This window comes from Phasianus colchicus, chromosome 2 (genome assembly GCF_987193195.1).
Source record: "Phasianus colchicus chromosome 2, bPhaCol1.hap1.1, whole genome shotgun sequence".
Taxonomy (NCBI): domain Eukaryota; kingdom Metazoa; phylum Chordata; class Aves; order Galliformes; family Phasianidae; genus Phasianus; species Phasianus colchicus.
In genome coordinates this window covers 91912810-91934143 of record NC_143437.1, presented here as the reverse complement: position 1 = coordinate 91934143, position 21334 = coordinate 91912810, and the positions used below count along the sequence as shown (strand labels likewise).

At 38.0% G+C, this 21334-nt stretch overlaps 1 protein-coding gene and 1 long non-coding RNA gene across 3 annotated transcripts; one reads left to right on the top strand and one right to left on the bottom strand.

Annotated features, from left to right (window-relative positions):
* Positions 1-877: 877 nt before the first annotated feature.
* LOC116240615 (uncharacterized) lies at positions 878-12109 on the bottom strand. 2 transcript variants are annotated; one of them, XR_004169347.2, is made up of 6 exons: positions 11917-12109; positions 10506-10570; positions 10011-10085; positions 8382-8478; positions 4411-6275; positions 878-1104 (listed from the first exon to the last, which is right to left on the bottom strand). It is a non-coding gene; the product is annotated as an uncharacterized LOC116240615 (long non-coding RNA). The 2 variants fall into 2 exon arrangements; XR_016464509.1 differs by having other exon boundaries at positions 12022-12109.
* On the top strand, positions 12097-20746 carry TMEM18 (transmembrane protein 18). Its single transcript, XM_031611059.2, has 5 exons — positions 12097-12201; positions 12427-12547; positions 15316-15370; positions 16221-16314; positions 16399-20746. The coding sequence occupies exons 1-5, from the start codon at positions 12154-12156 to the stop codon at positions 16486-16488; spliced, it is 408 nt and encodes a 135-aa protein (XP_031466919.2). The 5' UTR covers positions 12097-12153; the 3' UTR covers positions 16489-20746.
* The last annotated feature ends 588 nt before the right edge of the window (positions 20747-21334 follow it).

The window sequence follows — 21334 nt, the reverse complement described above, 5'->3', positions numbered from 1 at the left end:
TTAATTAGAGCTCCTGAAGATGTCCACTTTGATGTATCTACAACCAGGCACTTTCTTTATGTCTTCAGTCCTTGTAACTAATGAAGATCTTGACTGTTCATGACAGAGGACTCTTCAAACTAAGAGTTATTAACAGCAGTGTTTTCAGGGAGACTGACCCTGGAAATCAAATACTTTGTTCTGCAGTATTAAAAGCCAACGTTTAATTATAACAAAAAAAAAAAAAAAAAAAAAAAAAAAAAAAGATTTGGTTTATATTATACACATTTCAGATATTTTTCTTTTTTTAAATTATATTTTTTTCCTCCATGTCTCTCATATGGATTCTCACTGGAATCCATCCATCATATTAATAACTTTGCACTCAAGTTTTAATCCCTCTTTCCCTGATTGCATATTGCCTACATTTTGGCATACACTCAGACTGAACTTTACTGCATATCAATAAATTTCCCAAATACAGAAATAGGCATACAGAAAGGTCAGATTGCACTTCAGTACTAATCCTACTGACAATATATACATGAATACAGCAAGATTGGTTTCATGCCGGATTTTCCATAACCTTCAAAGCTATCTTAATAAGCCAGAGAAGCACATGTCCCTTCACACACTAAACCCTAATTCATATTTTCCACTGTGCACAGCATGGTAACCCATTCTCTACCAAAATCTTCATTCTCAGAACATTGTAAAGTAATCCTTGCATTTTTTTTTTTAGGGCAGTTTCTCTCTCATGACTGTCTAGAGACTACAAGGAGCTCAGACTTTCATGAATGGAGGCCCAACAGCATCTGCTCATAGTAACCTGCATTCACTTCAGAGATGGCCTAGACCTGTTTTAGCCAAACACTTGTGCTCTTCTACTTACCTAGTAACACAACCAATCTTCTCCAAAAGAACTTCTGATATTTCCTTCTTTGAGTAACTGAATTTTATGTCAGGATACTACAGTTCATCACATATTCACATGGAGATTATGCATTTCTGAGCAGCTGGCCAGGGCTCTGGAGTCAGCAATCACAGTTGCAACATGGAACATAGCAGAGTCCCCAAATTATCAGCATCCTTAAATAATTTCCTTGTTACCAGGGATCTCAAATTCTATGAGAGTCATAAATGTTGTTAGAAGGCAGCAACAATCAAGTACACACAAAAAAAATTCTGCTTAATAAAAACACATCATAGGGCACTAGTGCTTAAACACAGTGAGTGCTCAGGTACTGTGTGTATGGCATGCATAGGAACATCAGAACCACTCTAGCTGCTGCCTGCTTGTCCATCAGCTTTCTTACAACCTGAAGCTAACTTCTCTTTCTTAACAGCAGCAGAACAGGTGTAGAACACCATGTAACTTAACTGAGGCTTACGACGGCTTTCATTCATAGCATACTGGGAGGGCAGTATTCTGTGCACCTGGCAGAATTACTAAAAGAGGTGTAGGGTTATAGCACTTAAGGAAAAAAAAAAACCAAACAACACAACAGTAACAGTTTTCAGCATTTCCACAGAGATTCCCAACATGATTCTACAAGTCTTGGTGGTAAAATTTTCTTCTCTTTTAATATACAAAGGGGGTCCTAAAGAAGTCTGCTGGGTCTTTGTACCCACAGAATATATTTAGCAGTAGGGACTAAAAGGCCAATTATTAACACCTGCAGGAAGTGTAAGTAACTGTTCCATAAACTTAAAAGATATGCTGGGCTTTTTTATTACCATGTGGATCTTTAGCACAAAACTTCCTTCATCTTAAAACCTGTTTGTTGAACACTGCTTGAAATGATGCAATGTTCCTGAGGAAAAAAAAAAAAAAATAGGAATGTACTGAAGAAGAACAAAGAGTGCCATCTACTGTTGTCACTCAACAGAAGACTGCTGAATGTTCATTTAATTTCCTTACCTTCCACCATGAACTAGAGTATGTATGCATAGCCTCACAATTAGCTGTATTGCCCCATTTTTATTGCATATGTAATTTGCTGACAACACTCTTTAATCTTGTTTCTGGAATTCTCCAGGGAACTGGTTAATGGTACGCACTGAGCCTTCAGCAACTTTAGTTCAAATCTCAGTCAGCAAATTTCTTCCAGCTCTCAACACGCAAAAGCAGAGAACTGCAAGATTGCTGAGAGAATTCACTATGCAAGTATCACTAGGCAAATATCACTATCTGTTCTTCCTGTTCATATATGTTTCCCCAGGAATCTGCAACTGGAAACTGATGAGCACATTCTAATTTTTTATCTGTTTAATAAAAGTGCATGAAAGAACTGCTTCCCTGTCACAACCTTAGCTTGATAACAGCACTAAAAACCAACCAACCAACAAAAAACCCAAGCACATAAGTCCTAAAAATACACCTGATATCTGTAGAAACAAAGCAATAATTAGTGGTTAACAGATGGTAGAATGCAGTATTATGATTTTTCCTGAATATGGTACACTTCAAATCAAGTAAATTATCAGACAAGTATCCGATTCCCTCAATTTAAACAAAAACAAACTAAAATAAACATGGCTCTGAATGTTTCCGTAGAAGAAAGTTCCCAGAAACTTCTTTAACTACCAAGTATCCTTCATTAGGCCTTTTTCCTCAGCCCACCTGAAGGGATCTTTATTTTCTAGCCTATGGTTTCCAGTAAAGATCAACTTCTGAGTCTTTACAAAATACAAACTTGTACTTTCTACAGCTTCAACACCATATCAGCCTCACTAATACAAGTGTTTTTATAGTAACCTTCATATCTTCAATTCAGGAGAAACAGCTACCTAAGGGTTACCACCTCAGTCTCATCAGAGATTAATGCTTTGGTGAACTCAGCCAGACATAGCACTAAAAGTTTAGCTAGGGGATTGAATAACCTGAAAAAAGTCTGCCAAGGTCACATGGAAGCTAATCTCTGCAAAGTCCCATCTTACGGAATCAATGCTGCATCAAGCTAGGGGAAAAAAAACAAAACAAAACAAAACAAAACAAAACAAAACAAAACAAAAAAGCATTGAAGGAAACATATTTGAAAAACAGGAACAGAAACAGAGTGTCTGGTAAAGCCAGGCAAATCCATCCCTGTCGCAGGAAGTCAAAGATTTTTGTCTGGGAGAATGAAAACAAGTCTACTGCAGTATACAACCTGCAGCACCTGGGGCCTGGAAAGGACCAGAGGGACAAATTCAAAACCTTTGGATGGAACTCATGGAAGGTAACTCATCTACTGCTAGTGATGAAAGCCAGGTCTGCATCTTTCCCCTAGCAACAGCTAATAAGCATCCACATGACCAAATGTGTTTATATAGCTGCAGCAGTTTGACTTAAAGGAAAGGGGGAAAGGAAGACAGATATTTTCATAGGATCATATATTTTGCTTGTTCTCATTTGGACACCATGAATAAGTTTCTCTCCCTACTCTAGAATTACCATGTGTTACCCATACTCATGTAAATACAGCATCCAGTAATGCATTAGTAAATTCTATTCTGAAATGATACAGAGACAGTGCTATTGAGTAATGTAAAATTTAACGTCACTCCAGAGAAAACAAGCATGAAAGGATGCTGCAATGAAGACTGCAAAATATAAATGTTACAGGTGTTCTTGCAGATACTGCAGGGGGTGGTGAGGTCAAGCACACAGATAAGTATTATCCTTGAATAGATAATACAGGCTCAGGAATAGATTTTCAGTTCAGCGCTCCAGTTGTTACTACATTTTGTCATTGTCCTTCCTCTGCTGTATTTTTTTCTTTCCCACTTTTCATTTTCCAGGATGCCATCAAAAGGCACTGCATGGGAGATTTAAAAACAAAAAACAAAAACCAAAAACACCTAAATTGATACTACCTTACTTTCTGGCAGTATTGGTTATGATATAAACAGGAAACGAAAGGACTGGACACTGGAAGTGAAAATGAGAGAAGTGAGCCAGAGGAGTGGATCTTCAGCTGTGAAGTACTTTTCCAGGACAGGGGAATGGGATATGATTCCTGAGCAGATACATATTTCTTCCTGAAATTCTGTGTTTCAACAGAACAAGAGCTGATATTTGGCCACAGAAAGATCTAGTAAGGTATAGATATATGCATAATCTCTGGCTTCAGTACTATTCATGGTAGTCAACTTTTGCTTGCAAAACCAAAAATTATCTTTGAAGTGCAGTCAGAGAAGGTTCCTAAAACTGAAAAATAAATAAATAAAAATGAGGTGTCATTCCTGTCTTCAAGAGGGGTTTCAGGTTACATAGCCTTGCTTCAGTCTGTGGGAAGTTAATAGTGTAAATAACCCTGAAAAATATTTCCATCGATAAGAAAGACAAGAAAGTGATTGGCAGTTGTCAGCATAGGTTTTCAAAGGAGAAATCACATCTGATCAACTAAGTTAACAACAGTGTAATATTATCTCCATTTTCTCTCTTACCTCTGACCAAAGTTAGCTGTCTCAACATCTCCTTGTGTGTCTTGGGCTTCAGACTCCTAATCATAGCAGAAATCATCCATTGACTTGGTCCAGTAAACTAGTATCTTCCTTGTCACTGGGGAGCCCCAAAATAGAGACAGTAGGCTGCAGTTTGATAAAGCCAGACTTTATTTTCAAAAAGATACAACTGCACCATAGCCTCTAGTCCTAGGATTCTTCTGCCTAAAAGATACAGCTCTAAATTTGAAATGGGCTACCTCTTTCAAAATTCACCACTTCAGTGTGCTCTACAACTACATCTGTGACAATGTTTTTCTGCAAGTGACAATTTTAAGACTAGATCCATTCCTATGTGTTTCTTTTTCAAAATATCATGTGAGACCACAACTCTAAAAATTGAACCTGCAAATAAAAATTCTGCCATTAGGCCTGCAGCTGTTTGATCTGCAGTTCTAAAATGTAGTCTTAGCAAAAAAAAAATGTTCTGTGCAATATGATTTACGCAGTTAGCACTGACTTGGAAGACTTCGAAATGCCTGTGCAATTTGATCTTTCTCAAAGGTCTTCTAGGCATGCGTGTAGCCTGCTAAACTTTTTTTTTTTTTTTTCTCCTGAATTGACTCATTATATAATTCCCTTTCTAGTGCCTTAAAGCTTACATCCAAAAATTTCTTCCTTGTACATGGATGAGGAAGCTCAAATTTCTGTCCCTGCCACAGATACTCACAAAGATTAATGTGCAGCTTTCCTTTACTCTGCTGTAGGAACTCTGTGCAGGACATCTGATAGGAATGCACATATCAGCTCAGCTGGTTTACTCTCCTAGATCAAACTCTTAACAATTTCACTGAAATTTCTGACGCATAAACGTCTTACAAAACTTATGTTCAGAACAGTGTCTAAAATCTCTGCCACTATCTTCCCAACATTGGATTTTCAAGTATAGAATTGGTGTGTTATTATGGGAGACAACCTTGAATTAATATACATATAATATTACATTGCCTGTGAAGAGTGAACAAGTCAAAACATCATTACCACAGCAACTCCTCTAGCCAATGATGAAAAGGTCAGTTAAGCCTAGAAACATATCTCTGTAGCTGCAGAGGAACAGCATTGTGGAATGACCCATGAATCTGTAAAATCTCAAGTTGCAAAAAAAATTAAAGGGGGATGGGAATTAACTGACCTCTGCTCAGCCCTCCTGATACAAAATGTCGTGGATCTCCCACACATGTGCCAGAAAATTGCAATACATGATTACTCTCATTTTATATGCTTTTAGCACACAGATAGTAAGAACAGGCCAATAGATACTAACACAGTATTGATGTGTGTTAAATGTACAAATATTTATAGTTCTGCAATTATTGCCATATTTGAAAGTGTCCTGTATAAGTACTTACAATGTGTGTAAATTGATTACTATATTCTGAGATCAAACCTTAACTAATTTGAACAGTTGGCCTGAGCCATTTGGCCCAAAAGCACCATCAGAATTATGAACTGCTAAGGACAGGCAATAGACAAACACCATAAAGTAATAACCATGCACAGCTCCACGATCAAAAGGTGGAGCTTTCTAGCTCTGTTTGTCTTCTCTGTTGCTGAATACTACCCAGTTTTTCCACTCTCCTCTCCTGATTCTTTAAAGAAAGACAGTGACCATGAAGAAGCACAAGCTCTGAAGTAGATTTTATACAGAATGCTCAGTTTCTTAGATGAAGAGGATGAGATCCTTCAGAACATGTCTGAGAAAATGTCTCTCTCGGTCGAAGATTCTGTTCCTTCTGCTCCCTCCTCCACTTCTCTGAATGTTAAGAACAAGAGGCAAAAGAGGCCACGATGTGCCATACACTCATGACCTTAAGCAGAAAATACAATATTAACACTAAGTTCCAGAAATCCAGACAAAATCACAATGGTTGCCCTACACTTAATAAATATCTCTATGCCTTCTTGCCCTTTTATGACAATAGCCATATTGTAACATGAATGCAGTGAATTATGTGCTAACACACTATAGTCATACATCAAAGAAATGTAAAAGTATTTAATTTTCAACCCATCCTGTGAAATGGTATAATGTGGTACTTCTGAGCTGCAAAAAAAAAAAAAAAAAAAAAAAAAAGAAAAAAAAGAAAAAAAAAGAATCAATGCAGCAATTCTGAAAGAAGAAAGCTTCAGAGAAAGTCACAGTGAATGTGGAGTGCATAATTAAGAGCAGGATCTAACATTGGCAGGGCTGTTGTTTTTTTTTTTCCTTGTAATTATGTTTGGCCTCTTCTGCTCTGGACAACGACCCAAAAGAAGTAAAATCTGGTTATTTTTCCAGAACATAGTGGGGCTTAGAAAGAATCCTGAAGAGATCTTTCGTGGGATTAGCAGAATAATTTAATAGGCAGTCATGTTGGTAGGTAGAGAACAAAAATATATTTGCATTTCAGACTGTCTGTAAGGTTTGGGAATAGTGGAGGAAGAGAAATTGAAGCCTGAAGCTATTCTGCACAGAGAAAAAATCCTTGACAGAAAGTAGATGAAAGAGATGAAGTTAAGAGACTAAGACTCTAAAAAAAAAACAACATGCAAAACATCAATTTAACTTTTAGGCTAATGCAATATTGTTTAATGTACACAACTAAACAGTTGATTTTTTTCTCATTTTTAAAATACAGAATCGTGGAATCAGAATAATTCAGGTTGGAAGGGACCTTAGAAGTTCATTCCATCCAAGGTCCACTAGGAGGCCAGGTCAGGGTTTTATTCTGCTGGCTTCTGAAAAATCTCAAAGAATAAACGCCCTACAACTACTCTGGACAACCTATTCTATTGTTTGTTTGCCCCTATGGGAAAAAGTTTCTTCTTACATCCAGCCAAACCTCTAGTTTAAATTTTTGCCTACTGCATCTTATCCCTCTACCAATACACCAAAGGAGTCTGGATTCATCTCTTTTGATAATTTCCTCATAGGTGATATGAGATATTTCCCTAGGTCAAACAAGTCTACTTCTCTCAGTCTTGCACCAGGGACAAATGCTACAACTCCTTAAACATTTTGACTGCTCTCTACTGCAGTACTTCTAGTTTTTCATTATCTTCCTTGTATCTGAGCTACCCAAAGCTAGTGGCAGAAGTTGCCTAATGAATGTTGAATTCATTACTCTCCCTGGTATCCTGTTAATACAGCCCAGGAGACTTTTGGCATTAGTTACTGCCAGGGCACACTGATGGCTTATGTTCAGTTTTTTGTCCAGTACTTAGCAGTGCTGCTTCCTGACCACTTAGTTCCAGTTTGTATCACTGGAAAATTAGAATTATAAAATAATGTACATTAGACCTCTAGAGGCCATCCATCCCAATACCCTTTCTCAAGGTTTGATAAAGTAGTATCCATTGTCTAAACATGAAATGTACATACCCCAAAACAATCTACAGGCAGTTTAAAAAAATTATTTCAAAAGATATCTTGACAAAACTATTATTATTACTGATTTCCAAATACATCATAACTAATGAAAGCTGATACTATAAAAAAAAGTAAAATTACAGCAGATGCAAACATAATGGAAGCATTCAAAATCAAGTACTGATGACAGCAAGGGCTGGGATGGTGAAGGATTTTAGTGAAATGTGTATTAGAATGAATAAGAGACCAAGGTTCACTACAGTTGCGCTGGGAATTTGAGCCAGCTTTTGAGCACAACCATGAAAATAAGGAAAATATTCAGGGCAGATAAAATGACAGCTTGGAAGTGTCCATAGCAACGATGATAATCCAGACTTCCAGGCTCAGTCTATTTTTATACTAGTCTCAAAGCTCTGAAAAGACTGCCCAAAGCAGTCTGTGCATATGCAACAGCCAACAAGACATTTGGAGACAGCCAGCAATGAGCAGTCGCTGGCCCCACAGCAAAACTGCAGTAACATATTTCAAAGCAGAGAAATTAAGTATACATGTCACTAGCCTCTACCTGTGTACAGCTCTTTTCTCTGCTTTGGCTGAGGATCTGCTGAAGTGCTGCATCACTCACTTGCTTGTTCATTGTTTTCTGACAGCTTTTTTCTTCCCTAATAGAGACACAGAATATATCTATTAACTCTTCCTTTTGCCTTCTGAAATAGCTTCCATTTGTGTCCCTTAGAGAATCTCAGCTCTGCTCACATGCATGGGGTCACAGACAGCTGAGGAACATAGAAAGGGGTAGAAAAGCATGGACAAAATCAAAGGGCCAAAAATCTAAGGAGCCCCCATCCGCCAAAGTTTTGACCCTCCAAAAACATGGAAGGGGTCACTGTTGAATACGTCTTTCTCAGATATGTTGATCTTGTCCATCTTGGTCGATCTTGGTTAGCATGAGACAGTAATTGTTGGCTGGACCCAAGCTGTGGGAAGCTACTGTTGCTGGTGTTTCAGCAGAGGCAGCTCAAGCCAAGCCATGCTTAACTTCTAACTATAGACAAAGCAGCCTTGTCTTAAGCCAAAGATCTGTTCATTCACCAGCAAAGCAGTATGTCCTCCTCTTGGGAAGAGCATGGAGGAAAGTTTTTTCTCTACAGGCGAAGAAGTGAGCAATGGGTGAACCAAGCATGAGACATTCATCATCACATCTCCCACTGCTCTCTGCAGTACAGCTCTGGTACCATCCCTCCATGTGACAAACCAAACAAGGAAGAAAGGTAGTGGGAAAACCTAACAGTAACATGACAACAGTAACATGACTGCACAGCACAGTCAACAACTCAGATGTTCTTGAAAGCAGCATAAAGTAACAACTCCTGATTGTGCATTTGGAGATCTCTGCTTTGGGATCAGATTTGGTGATGCACAGAGAAAAATGTGCCCTTCACCAACTCCAGCAAAACCCTGAGAGACCAGATGGCCATAGACTAATGTGCATGCTATGGAAAAGAATAGCAAAACAATTTCAGACTGTGTTCAATTCTCCTGATGTGTGACTTCTGATCAGGACATCTGAGTATGTACATTGACTTACTTCATTACTAAGACATTTATAAGCTATTTATATTTTGCATTTTGTATTCTTTTAATTGATCATTAAAGACAAGAAAGTTCCTAATAACTTTCCCCCATGGAACTGCCTGTTTAAATTGAGAGTGTTGTAAATTATTTCACAAGCAACAGCTAGAAATGTTTAGATAGCTCAAGATAACTCCAGTACTCCTAAATGAAATCCACTTCACAATGGAACATACCCTACAAACACAAAATGTTTAATTTATGAAAAGCTAAGAAAAAAGTGTGTAGGACATGACTTGTTCAATACAAGGACATCAGAAATTGATATTCCATTTTTCAAAGATACTTTAAAATATGGATCTTACAATGAAAGGCACTTTATTTTCTTAAGGCAGAAACTACAAATGAAAAAAATAACTAACTATCCACTAATTCTAAGACTCATTAAATAAAAAATGAAGCATTTCCTGTGTTGGTAAAGAATTTGTACAACAAATCTCTTCTCCATTCCTCTGAAGCTTCTCAACATCAAGTATAAAAAGACATATCCAAGTAGTGTTTAGCAGAGTGCTATAGAATCTGCTCAACCTAGGGGTGAGCATTTAAATTAGGGTTTCCTTACCTTTTTTTTCCAACATTTTGTTTTTCTTCACCTTATGTATAAACTTAAGATAAATGTGTGATTTTCGATTCCTTCCTGTGGAAAACAAATGAAGATTTTCATTTGCTAAAAGGGAAAAAATGCTTTAATCAGCCCACCATGGGGAGGATTTTTTATCCAATCTGCTTGAATAATATGGTAGCGCGGTTAGAAGAGGCTGAGTTTTACATACCACTTGATCAAACTACTTATAATGAAAAGACCAGTCATATTTATATATTACCATTGCACTGTACATTTCCTTCTACAGTACTTTTTAAAAAAATTAGGATGTAAACATAGCATAGTGGCTCTGCAAAATGCTGCAGAAGGGTAAATATACGGGTGTTTACTTATAAAATAGCAATGTGCATCTGTTAATTCTTTAGTACATTAATTTCATATTTCACATTTCATTCTCCGCTGAAAATGTCTGAGACTTAACCTGTACTACATCAAAGTGCTGGTTATACTTACATATCTGCTACCACCTTGTGACGAAAAGCGTTACTGGCTTTATTGCAGAAGGAACTCCTATTTCACTGTTAAAAAGACAGAAACAAAAACCTTACAATCTTGTTACTTTGGCTAACAGTAAAAGCTACCTAAACTTTTTAATACAGTGCACTTTAACCTCAATGAGCCATTGATGGTCCATCCACTCATCTTGTCTGTAGCACAGACTCACCAGTGGCCAGCCTACTTTGCTCCTAAAGTGGCTTCATTCACTTAAATGAAATGAACCATCAGCTATTGGCAGATGGTTACTCTAGTCGATTTCTGAGCAGTCAAAAACTGATTCCACTTTGCAAAAATCCCAAACCATTTAATTTATTACACTAATTATAAGATTTATCAAATGACAAGTCAATTTCTTCTGGCACTGTTTCCCTATCTAAAATATTTTTTCATAGTTTTAAAATTTAGAGGAAAACATTAGTAGAAATGATTGTCTTTTTACTACCCTGCCTAATTTTACAGTGCCTTAAGTAATTCCCTTGATTTGCTTCCAGCTACTGTTATTGTTGAAAAAAAGAACACCAAAACCCTAAAGCAAAAGGGAGAAACATCCTCAGTGTCACCTATCTCACACTACATTGTTGATGCATGACAGTAAAAAGAAACTAGTTTACAGTGTTGGCCTGCATTTGGCTATGTAGCAGAGTAAGTGAGAATAGTGTTAGTAGTATTTACTTGAGCAAGCACTTCTGAACACTCCAGCAGAAAAAAAGAAAATGAAAAAAGAAAAAAGAAAAGAGAAAAGAGGAAAAAAAAAAAAAAAAAAAAGCGAAAAGAGAAAAAAAAAAAAAAAAGAGAGAGAGAGAAAAGAGAAAAGAAAAAAGAAAAAAGAAAAAAGAAAAAAAGAAATCCCAGATTTCAGGTCTGGCAAACCAAAACCACAGAAAACAAAGCAAAATAAATACATAAATAAATAATGAAAGCAGACTGTGGAGCAATGGTAGGATAGCATGACAGTGTGTCATGTTTGACACAGCTAATCCCATTAAGATTTGTAAGGTCTGGTGGGAAGCCAATGAATCTGAGCTTGAAATCCCTAAAAGCAATGGGTCTCTCACAGCCCTGCATGCATTTAGTGAAAGGAGTTATTAACCCTTTCGATGTCTTATTCCTTTTAAATTGTGCAATAAGATTATTAAAATACGTATGTTCTTTGCTTTTGGCAAAGAAGTAGCACTCTTCACGTGACTCCAGTTACTGCGTGGAGTTGGTTAGCTCTTTTGTTGGTTCTTTTTGGTTTTGGTCCCTCTTACTAATGCTAACTTTATAACTTCAGGCTGAAACACTAAACACCAGAGCGTCTCACAGTCTCCTGAAGCACTATTTCTGAGGACTACCACCTTACACACAGAACCAGAAGAGGCAGCACCTTACACAGGCTGTCTGCCACAGACTCGACCTGAGCTCAGAACAGCCACCTTTCTACCCCGCCCACTTAAAGGCGCAGCCCCCATTTTCCCGCCCCATGAGGCACCTCCCTTCCAAGCCAGCGCCGCGGGGCAGGGATCCAGATGCTGCACGTTCTCGCGAGAAGACGGTTTCTCTGGTTATTTGGGCGTCTTCTCGCGAGGCTTTGGCCGTGCTGAGGCGGAGTGTCGTCGTCGCCATGGAGCAGCAGCTGCACGGTCCTCCGGGGCTGTCCACCATCCTAGCGGTGAGGAACCGTCTGTGGGAGGAAAGGGGAGAAGGCAGCGATCCGTGCGTGTAACGGGAGCCTTCCTTTCTGTTGGGGGAGGGCTGCTCGCGCTGGGTGTTCGGTCACGCAGGTGAGCGCGCTCCGTGACGGAGCTGGGTTTTGGTTGCGGTGCGGGAGGCGGCAGGGCGCTCGTCACGGCCGGGGTCGCGTCTCACGTGGTCGCCGCCTCTCCTTTCTCCACAGAAGACGGACTGGGCCGAGCCCTGGCTGCTGGGGCTGGCGGGTTTCCACGTCCTGTGTTTCCTCCTGACCTGCTTCTCTTTCCAGCACTACCGGGTGCAAATAGGGCACTTTCTGTGCATGGGTGAGTAGTGCATCCGTGCTTCCGTGAACTCCTTTCGGATGGTTTTCTTGTTTAGCAAAGAGTTTTGCAACTGATAAAGGGAGCACAAAGTATTTATCTTGTGGTAATGCATGTGTCTGTATATTATGTACTTAACTATTTCAGAGCTATAAGCTACAGATACTTAGCTTACAAGACTGTGTGAAGCAGAGACTTGAAACTATTTTTACTGTTAGGAAGGAGAGGTGACTTATAGATAGGCTTGTGCATGGTTAGTGCTGTGTGTTACACAGCAGCCCAGGAAACTGTTGTTGCACTGGCGAAGCAGACAAGAAATTGAAAGACAGAAGCTGTTTCCTATTCTGCAGTATTTAATGATGGAGTTTGGTCAATACAGTCAGCTTTCAGATGGATTCATTTCTGGAACAGGGTTACTATAAGCCCTGCTGCCAGCTGTGACAGTGGTGTGACAGAGCAAGACTTTACAGAGGCCATTTTTTAAATTAAATTTCAGTCTGGAGAAGAGGAGGCTTAGGGGAGACCTTATTGCTCTCTATAACTACCTGAAGGGAGGTTGTAGTGAGCTGGGGGTTGGCCTCTTCTCTCCTGTAACTGGTGATAGGACTACAGGGAATGGCTTCAAGCTGCACCAGGGGAGATTTAGGCTGGATGTTAGGAAATACTACTTCTCTGAAAGGGTAATCAAGCACTGGAATGGGCTGCCTAGGAAGGTGGTGGAGTCACCGACCCTGGAGGTGTTCAAGGAATGTTTGGATTTTATGTTGAGAGACATGGTTTAGTGAGAACTATTGGTGATAGGTGGATGGTTGGACTTGGATGATCTTGTAGGTCTTTTCCAACCTTGGTGATTCTGTAATTCTCTGAATTAAGATAGCATGGGTTTGAGTTAAATCTATATTTTACAAGCAAACCCTTGTATGCTTTATGAGAACCCTTGGTTCTTGCCATGGGTTGGGTTTTCCAGTTTGTATTTTTTGTTGTTGTTTTTACCCAGTACCTCAGTTGCGACACGTTCCTACAGTAGTAGAGGTAGGATAAACAATTCAGATGGGTTTGCAGTCAGTGCCTGAAGGCTACATTGACTTTTAAAAATGCCACTTAAATCACATTGGTGGAAGAATCATAGCTTCATTAAAACTTCTGATATATAGCTAAAGCCAAAGTTTCAGTAACAGAAATTTCCTCCAAAAGGTACTCTACAAATCAGTAATTTCTATATTTCTCTTTAAACTGCAGAGTTTACAATGATCCACAGCGGGCCAAATCAAAATGCCCTGCTTATGACACATCAGTCTGGAAAGTTCCCTAAGAAAATACAGGATTTTCTTTCTTACTTTCATTACTAGACATACAGAATTGCCATAACATCCTAGGTCTATTTACCTCAGACTATCTAAAGTATTCCCAGTGTTAATAACACTAGCTTGAATGCCCAACTTCTAAGTGTGCTTGAAATACATTGGAACTGATAATTACTGGCTTTTTAACCCAGATGTGATTGATGTATGATTGTTGTTAACAAGAAGAGTGGATTAAAAAAACCCACATTAAGTCCTGGTCAGTTTGTATTTGAAAAACTGTATTACTTTTGGTATATCTATAATAAAAATAACTTTGTATTGCAGGTAGGCAGACATAATTAAAAATATACATTAAATTGTCACATTGATTCACCTTGGCACCTGAGCAGCTATACAGGTATTTATATTGTATAGTGCCATGCTGAGAGAATCGAGCTGATGGCAAAAACAAGGTAGCATATCCATCATCATGGCACTCCTTGTATCACCAAGCTAGTTGTTCAGTCACGTTGTGGAGATCATCTCTAAAGTCACTGAATCCGATTTTTGCTGATTTTTGGTGGGGCAAGAAATGATACAGAGATAAACTTAACATTTTGTGATTCTATTGCTTTCCTGTTAAACTTGTGATTGTCTTACTGTTTTGGTATTTTTATACTGCATGTATTTGTTGAGTAAGAAAATATTAGCTTTTATCTTGCTGCATCAGAATATTCTGTTGTACACCTGTTGAAAATCTGCTAGTATTTTAAGATTCAGACAGTGCAATACAGGAAGGGTTTGGTGTAACTTCATAAATGTACTTTAAGTGTTTTCTATATAAACTGGGATACTAATCCTTGAGACAAAAGTGTGCACTAGAGCATGATATCATACAAATGTGCAGAAGATCTTCATTATGGTAACAGTGACGGAGCACTGGAACGCCTACGGAGGTGGAGTCTCCTTCTATGGACATATTCAAGACCCATCTGGACGCCTATCTGTGTGACCTATTGTAGGTTACCTGCTTTAGCAGGAGGGTTGGACTCAGTGATCTCTTGAGGTCCCTTCTAACCCCCATGATTCTTTGATATCTGAATTCCATAACAGTTATAGGGAAGCTTTGACATTTCCTTTTACAGGCGTAACTTAAAAGCAGTCACAGAAAAGATTGTTGGAAAAAATATTTTGTTTATTTTTAATTGATAATTTATTTTCTGAACTCTTGTAAGCTCAGATAAGTAAGATTTTGCTTGGGGTTTTTTTGATCTGTAATGTTTTTTTTTCCTCACTACTTGTTAGTAATTACATGGGATGTTAATTCAGATCTGCTTTTGTTCAGTTAAATAGTGAATGTGTAGTTTTAGCTTGTACATATCAACAAATTGTACTGTATGATATATATATCTCATACATAAGGCAGAACTGATGGCAGATTGGTTTTCGAAGAAATATTGAATCTAATATATTTTTTTTTTTGTACAGTGTGTTTAGTGTACTGTGCTGAATATATAAATGAATTAGCAGCCATGAACTGGAGGTAAATGTTTTCAATTACACATTTAAAAGTGTGTTCTTCTAAAATGTTGTTTTCATATCATTCCCCCAAAAGCCTTTAACCTAAAAGAAAGCCACTTAGCAGTGGAATGGGATGGCAGGGAGTCTGTTGCATGGATACAAAACTTTTGAGAAAGCCAGAATGGTACAGGTAGAAGAACAGATGGGATGCAAGCTTTGGGTTTTTTCTTGGTTGGATGGGTGGTGATGGGTTGTTTGTTTTTGGTAGCTGTGAAAGTTTAACAAGCTGAAGTTAAGAACTACTTCTCAAAAACATTGGCACCAGTTTGTATACTTATGTATGTAGATAAAAGTCATTAAAATTTGCCTTTTTACTAAACCTGTATATGAGACATAAATCAGTTGCTTATTTTCATAAGAACTGAAACCACATTTTCCCAGTGTAGCTGAAAACTATATGGTTAGCAATGAAGTTTATCTACAGAAAGTACTGTAAATCTGTGCTTTACTTACCTAAATTACAACCTCACTACGTTTAGTATCCACTTAGTTACCTCTTCTAATATGAATAATTAAAATGAATATCTAAGAAAGTAATTTAAAAGATTTCAGAATAAGCGTGATTTCTGAGGCACAAATATATCTGCCTGTTTATATAGTCACAGTATGTTATTTTGTCTGTGGTTGTTATATGGTGTTATATGTTATATGTCTCTTTCTTCAAGCTTCATATAGTAGAATGCAGGCATATGTTTGGGGATCCCAAGAAGTAGGATTGTCTGTATAATATCCATGTTGAATAGTTATTGTAAAAGTATAATGTTTTGTGAATCAAGCTGAATAAAGATTTCTCTTCATTTTTCTTCTTTCAGGCTGTTTTCTAAATACCAGTACTTCGATTCAAGAGGAATGTTTATTTCACTTGTATTTTCAGCACCTCTACTGGTGAATACTATCATAATTGTGGTGCGTATTTATGTGAATACATCTTAAGATGGTAATTAAATGTATATGGATGGATTTAAATGTAATGATTAACCTATTTTTCAGGTCAACTGGGTTTACAGAACTTTAAATGTAATGACTGAACTGAAGATGCTACAGCAGAGAATTAAAGCAGAAAAAGATAAGAAGAAGTGAAAGTGTCTAATACTTTTCCATTTTTAATTTTCATAATACTTGTCCAGATAATCAGTCCTTCTGTATGTTTATCCAGAAGCAGCAATTTTTTGTCTGATATCTGGGACTTAGCAATTGTGGCTATGGACAGTGAGGAAAGGAAGTACCCTTGGTACATCTGATCTTCTTAATGAAATTGAGAAAACTGGGCTCACCAGGTCTTTGTATCCTTCAATGCAAGCTAATTTTTCACCATAACCAAGTCTGTTAATAGCATTGAGAAAGAACCTTCAGTTTCCATTTGCCTATATCTTTTTTTTTTTTCCCCCCCACAAAAACTATGTTGAATTGTCTTTATCAAGTAGCCAGTCTTTCGTTAACTTATGCCAATGGGAGCTATGTTGTGAATTCAAGTAAATGGAAGAATTGCATTCAGAATACCTCAGGAATCCATGCTTCTGTGAAGCATTTCAATTCTTTATAAATCATGTTTCATACTTCCTTTATGTATTGTATGTCAGTGGATAGTTCTGATACAGTAGCATTTTATAAATAAAAATATCCACAGTATCTTAAGTTAATTTGTATTTTTTAAATCTTTCTGTATCTCATACAAGATTTCATCACATCAGTAATTTTCATTTTATTTGTGTAAGTAATTCAAGTCATGATTTTAATGCTGTTGTATAAATACTATTTCTTAAAACTGGATGAAATTTTGATAATCTTTCCCTTATTTGAAGGAAAGAATGGCAGGAGAAAAATGTTAATGTTCTACATTATTTTGTTCATAATTTTTTGCAGTTCTTTTACACTTGACTTTTTTTTTTAATAAATTACTGAAATGGAACAAAAAAGACTGGTAAGAAGTAAGAAGAGTGCTCTGAGTAACGTGGTTTTCTCGTGTTAAGGAAATGGGAGCAAGGGATAAGAGGGGGAGTTAATATAGTAGAAGAGAGCCCATATATTTTTAGTGAAGGCTTTGTGCGAAGACCTAAGCCCTTGTCTAAAATGATAGAATCACAGAATAGTTTGGGTTGGAAGAGACCTTTAAGATCATCTAGTACCTGCTATAGGCAGAAACACCTCCCACTGGACCAGATTGCTTGAAGCCCCATCCAGTCTGGCACAACCTCACTGGGCTGCCTGTTCCAGTGTCTCACCACCCTCCCAGTAAAGAATTTCTTCCAAATATCTAGTCTAAATCTACTCTCTTCCTGTTTGAAACCATTTTCCCTCATCCTGTCACTAGCTGCCCTTATAAAAAGTCCCTCCCTAGCTTTCTTGTAGGCCCTCTTTAGGTTCTAGAAGGCTGCTATAAGGTCTCTTCAGAGCCTTCTCTAGACTGAAATGCCCTAGCTCTCTCAGCCTGAACTTTTAAGGGAGGTACTCCAGCCCTCTGATAATCTTTTTGGCCATCCTTTGAAGTCTTTCTTGTGTTGGGGACCCCAGAACTGGATACAGTACTCCTGGTCTCATGAGAGCAGAAGAAAGGGGCAGAGTCACCTCCCTCAACCTGCTGGTCATGCTGCTTTTGATGCAACACAGGATACAGTTGGCCTTCTGGGCTGCAAGTGCACATTACCAGCTCATGTTGAATCTTTATCAACCATCACCCCCTGCTCCTTCTGGGAGCAGGGAGGTGATCATCCCCCTGTACTCAGCACTGGTGAGGCCACACCTCAAGTACTGTGTTCAGTTTTGGGCCCCTCACTACAGAAAGACATCGAGGCCCTGGAGTGTGTCCAGAGAAGGGCAATGAAACTGGTGAGGGGTCTGGAGCACAAGTCTTATGAGGAGCAGCTGAGGGACCTGGGATTGTTTAGTCTGGAGAAGAGGAGGCTCAGGGGAGACCTCATTGCACTCTACAACTTCCTTAAGAGAGGTTGTGGTGAAGAGGGGTTTGGCTTCTTCTCCCAGGCAATAATCAGGATCCGGGGAAATAGCCGCAAGTTGTACCGCAGTTTAGGTTAGACATGAGGAAAAACTTTTTCTCTCAGAGAGTGGTCAGGCACTGGAATGGCCTGCCAAGGGAGGTGGTGGAGTTGCCCTCTCAAGCCTGTCCAGGTCCCTTTGGATGGCATCCCTTCCTTCTCACATGTCAGCTGCACCACTCAGCTTGGTGTGGTCTGCAAACTTGCTGAGGGTGTGCTCTATCCCTTGTCATTGTTGATACAATTAATTTAAATTAATTAAATTTTAATTAATTAAAATTAATTGTATCAACATTCAACATTTCAATTAATAGATAAAAAGGATGCCCTACAAAATTGAGCTTAGAGTACTAAGAAGAATGGTTGAGTATGTAAGGTTAGATTGCAAAAAACTGAAGACTAGTGAGGTTTTAACCTTGCCTGTTTTTGTGAAATTAATTTTAAAACCTTGAATAGATTTGACAGCGATGGTAAGCATGAAGATAATCAGATGCATATATACTCATGTTTTGTAAGCATTCCAGCTTGGAGGAGAGTGAAGTGCTCCAGAGGGTTTCACAGAATTGTGGGAAAACAGTGTGCTGTTAGACTGGGATTAAATTCTTTTGCCTTTTCTATGGAGTAACTTAGCACGGCCTTAAATCAAGCATTTCAGACTACTTGGATATTTATATGTGGACAGACTAACAAGCCACCACTACTTTGAAAGAGTGAAGGGAATCCATCTAAATGGATATAAGATAGGGTATGGCACCTGTTTTCAAAACCAAAGAACAAGTTTGTTTGATTTTATATAGACAGATAAAGTCCTCCCTGCCTGATTTGGAAGAGTTAATTTTATTCTTACAGTTTGATAGGGCTTGGTATAGAATTTTCATACATAGACCTAAGCTTCACCACACAAACACTGACCTCCCTCCTGTGAACTGTTCTTCAGCAATACTGATGCACAGTTGTTTCAGTGTTGTGTCTACTAGTTGGCGACCCTGCATATAGCAGGGGGCTTGAAAGTAGATGATCATTATGGTCGTTTTCAACCCAGGCCATTCTATGATTCTATGATGGCTCTACGTATTTAAAGCTTTTGTACCCTGTCATACATGAGATACCACCAGATACCAATAGCTTTTGCTTTGGTGTATGAGTTTGATTAACAGTAAATCACACAGTTCAGAGAGAGAAGCCTATTCTCTAAGCAAATCTCTTGCAGTAGAAAACGAAATGTACTTTATTTAGTACATCTAAGGCAGATCTTTCACAAATATTTCAGTATTTTGTCCTTTTCCTTGGGTGTGAGATGGGAACAATGAAAATGCCCTTTTCTAACACTGTGAATCAGATGGGCAATCAGGACTGTCTTTCCTAGTGTAATAGACCATATAGCAGAAAAGACTTAGTATTGCTAAATTTTCTGTTAATCTGGCTTGGCACAAAATTTATGGACACAAGAAATTCTCCACGCCTTAGGGGCTTCCAAGTAAAATTAAAATAAATAAATAAATAAAGTCTGCTTGCCAAAGTTCTCTTTCCTCTTATCCTCAGTGTAATTGACCTTTCAGGCAGTGTTTGATTTCATGTTGTGATAACAGTAGTTATATTGCCATTTAATATAAGATCTCAGGGCACCTCAGTCCTTTAACAGATAAAGTGAGCCCTGCAGTTTGAGTATCAGGGACTTAATTTGTAATTAACAAGAAAAATCTGTTGTGGCTGAATATCATCTGTTTTTTTTTTTTTTTTTCTGATACCCCTGACATAATGCAATAGCTCACAAGCAGATAATACTTAGAATTTGAAGTACCATCATGGCAGGTGTTATTTAGTACTCTAGGAGTATGCTGAGTGAGAGTATAAACAGATCCCAAAATTTTACTGATATTTTTGAATAGCTAACATTCCAAAATAGACACCAAAATGGATATAAACTTGACTTTAAACCTTCCTTGACTACCCAAACTGCAAGTAAATTATGTTACGAATATTAAATTGTCACAAATTAAATTACAACAGAATGCAAATGTATGTAAATTTTGTTTTGTTCCAGGGAGATCGTTACAGTTCTCGAAGCTTGTCACTAGATGTCACTGTTTCACATGCAGCAGCGTACTCGCAGATTTCCTTAAAGAGTCCGTTCTGGGGAGTTTTTCACATTGGCTTCATAAATACTTTCTGCATCATTCTGAAATAGACATGAAGGCTTGCACTGTAACTACTGCAAGCACAGATTGTCTGTGATCTCCAGTCACTTGCAAATATTTATTTTTCTTTTTTTAAAGCTTCACAATTAGGCATGGAAATAATTATCCCTTCTCACTCACACTTACATTTACTTGGAGGTCTTCAATTAAAAAAAGTGTAATAACTAAACAATAACTAAATAACTAAACAATAACTAAAACAAATATGTTTTTGTGTGAATATGCAGGAATGCTGACTGAAACAGTCTAAACGTAGTGTAGACTGACAGCTTATGTGTTTTCTATTTCTTTGTGATTACCCTTACATAACTCACCATTACAAATCAGTATGTTAAATATGTGTTTATAGTCAGTCATAAATGAGTTTCTCAATATAGAAGTCAATTCAGTCTTTCTGCATAACATGTCAAACAGTTCTTAGTGGTGTTCAGATGTTTGGTGACTTTTTTTTTTTTTTTTTCAAGAAGCTGTACATGCAGTGTTCTCTTCATGACATTCCTGTTTATTTACTCTTTTAATTCACATGAGCTCCACTTCCACTCACTCCTTCTTTCAACCTTTCAGTCTGAATTTACCTCAGTCCTTTCTGAAATTTACATACATTTGCATGCACTCTGAAAAGATGAGGGTTGTGATATGTAAGCTTCATAATTCAAAACTGAATTGCTTTAATGAGCCTCTGTTCTGTAATCTGTCTTCTGGCCCATTCCTCAGCATTGTATCTGTACTTATGCA

Excerpts from the sequence above, each read along its gene's own strand:
- TMEM18 (XM_031611059.2), top strand. The coding sequence starts at position 12,154 with ATGGAGCAGCAGCTGCACGGTCCTCCGGGGCTGTCCACCATCCTAGCG. Across the intron at positions 12,548-15,315 it reads AGGGCACTTTCTGTGCATGG|TGTGTTTAGTGTACTGTGCT; the intron begins GTGAGTAGTGCA and ends TTTTTTGTACAG. Across the intron at positions 15,371-16,220 it reads TTAGCAGCCATGAACTGGAG|GCTGTTTTCTAAATACCAGT; the intron begins GTAAATGTTTTC and ends TTCTTCTTTCAG.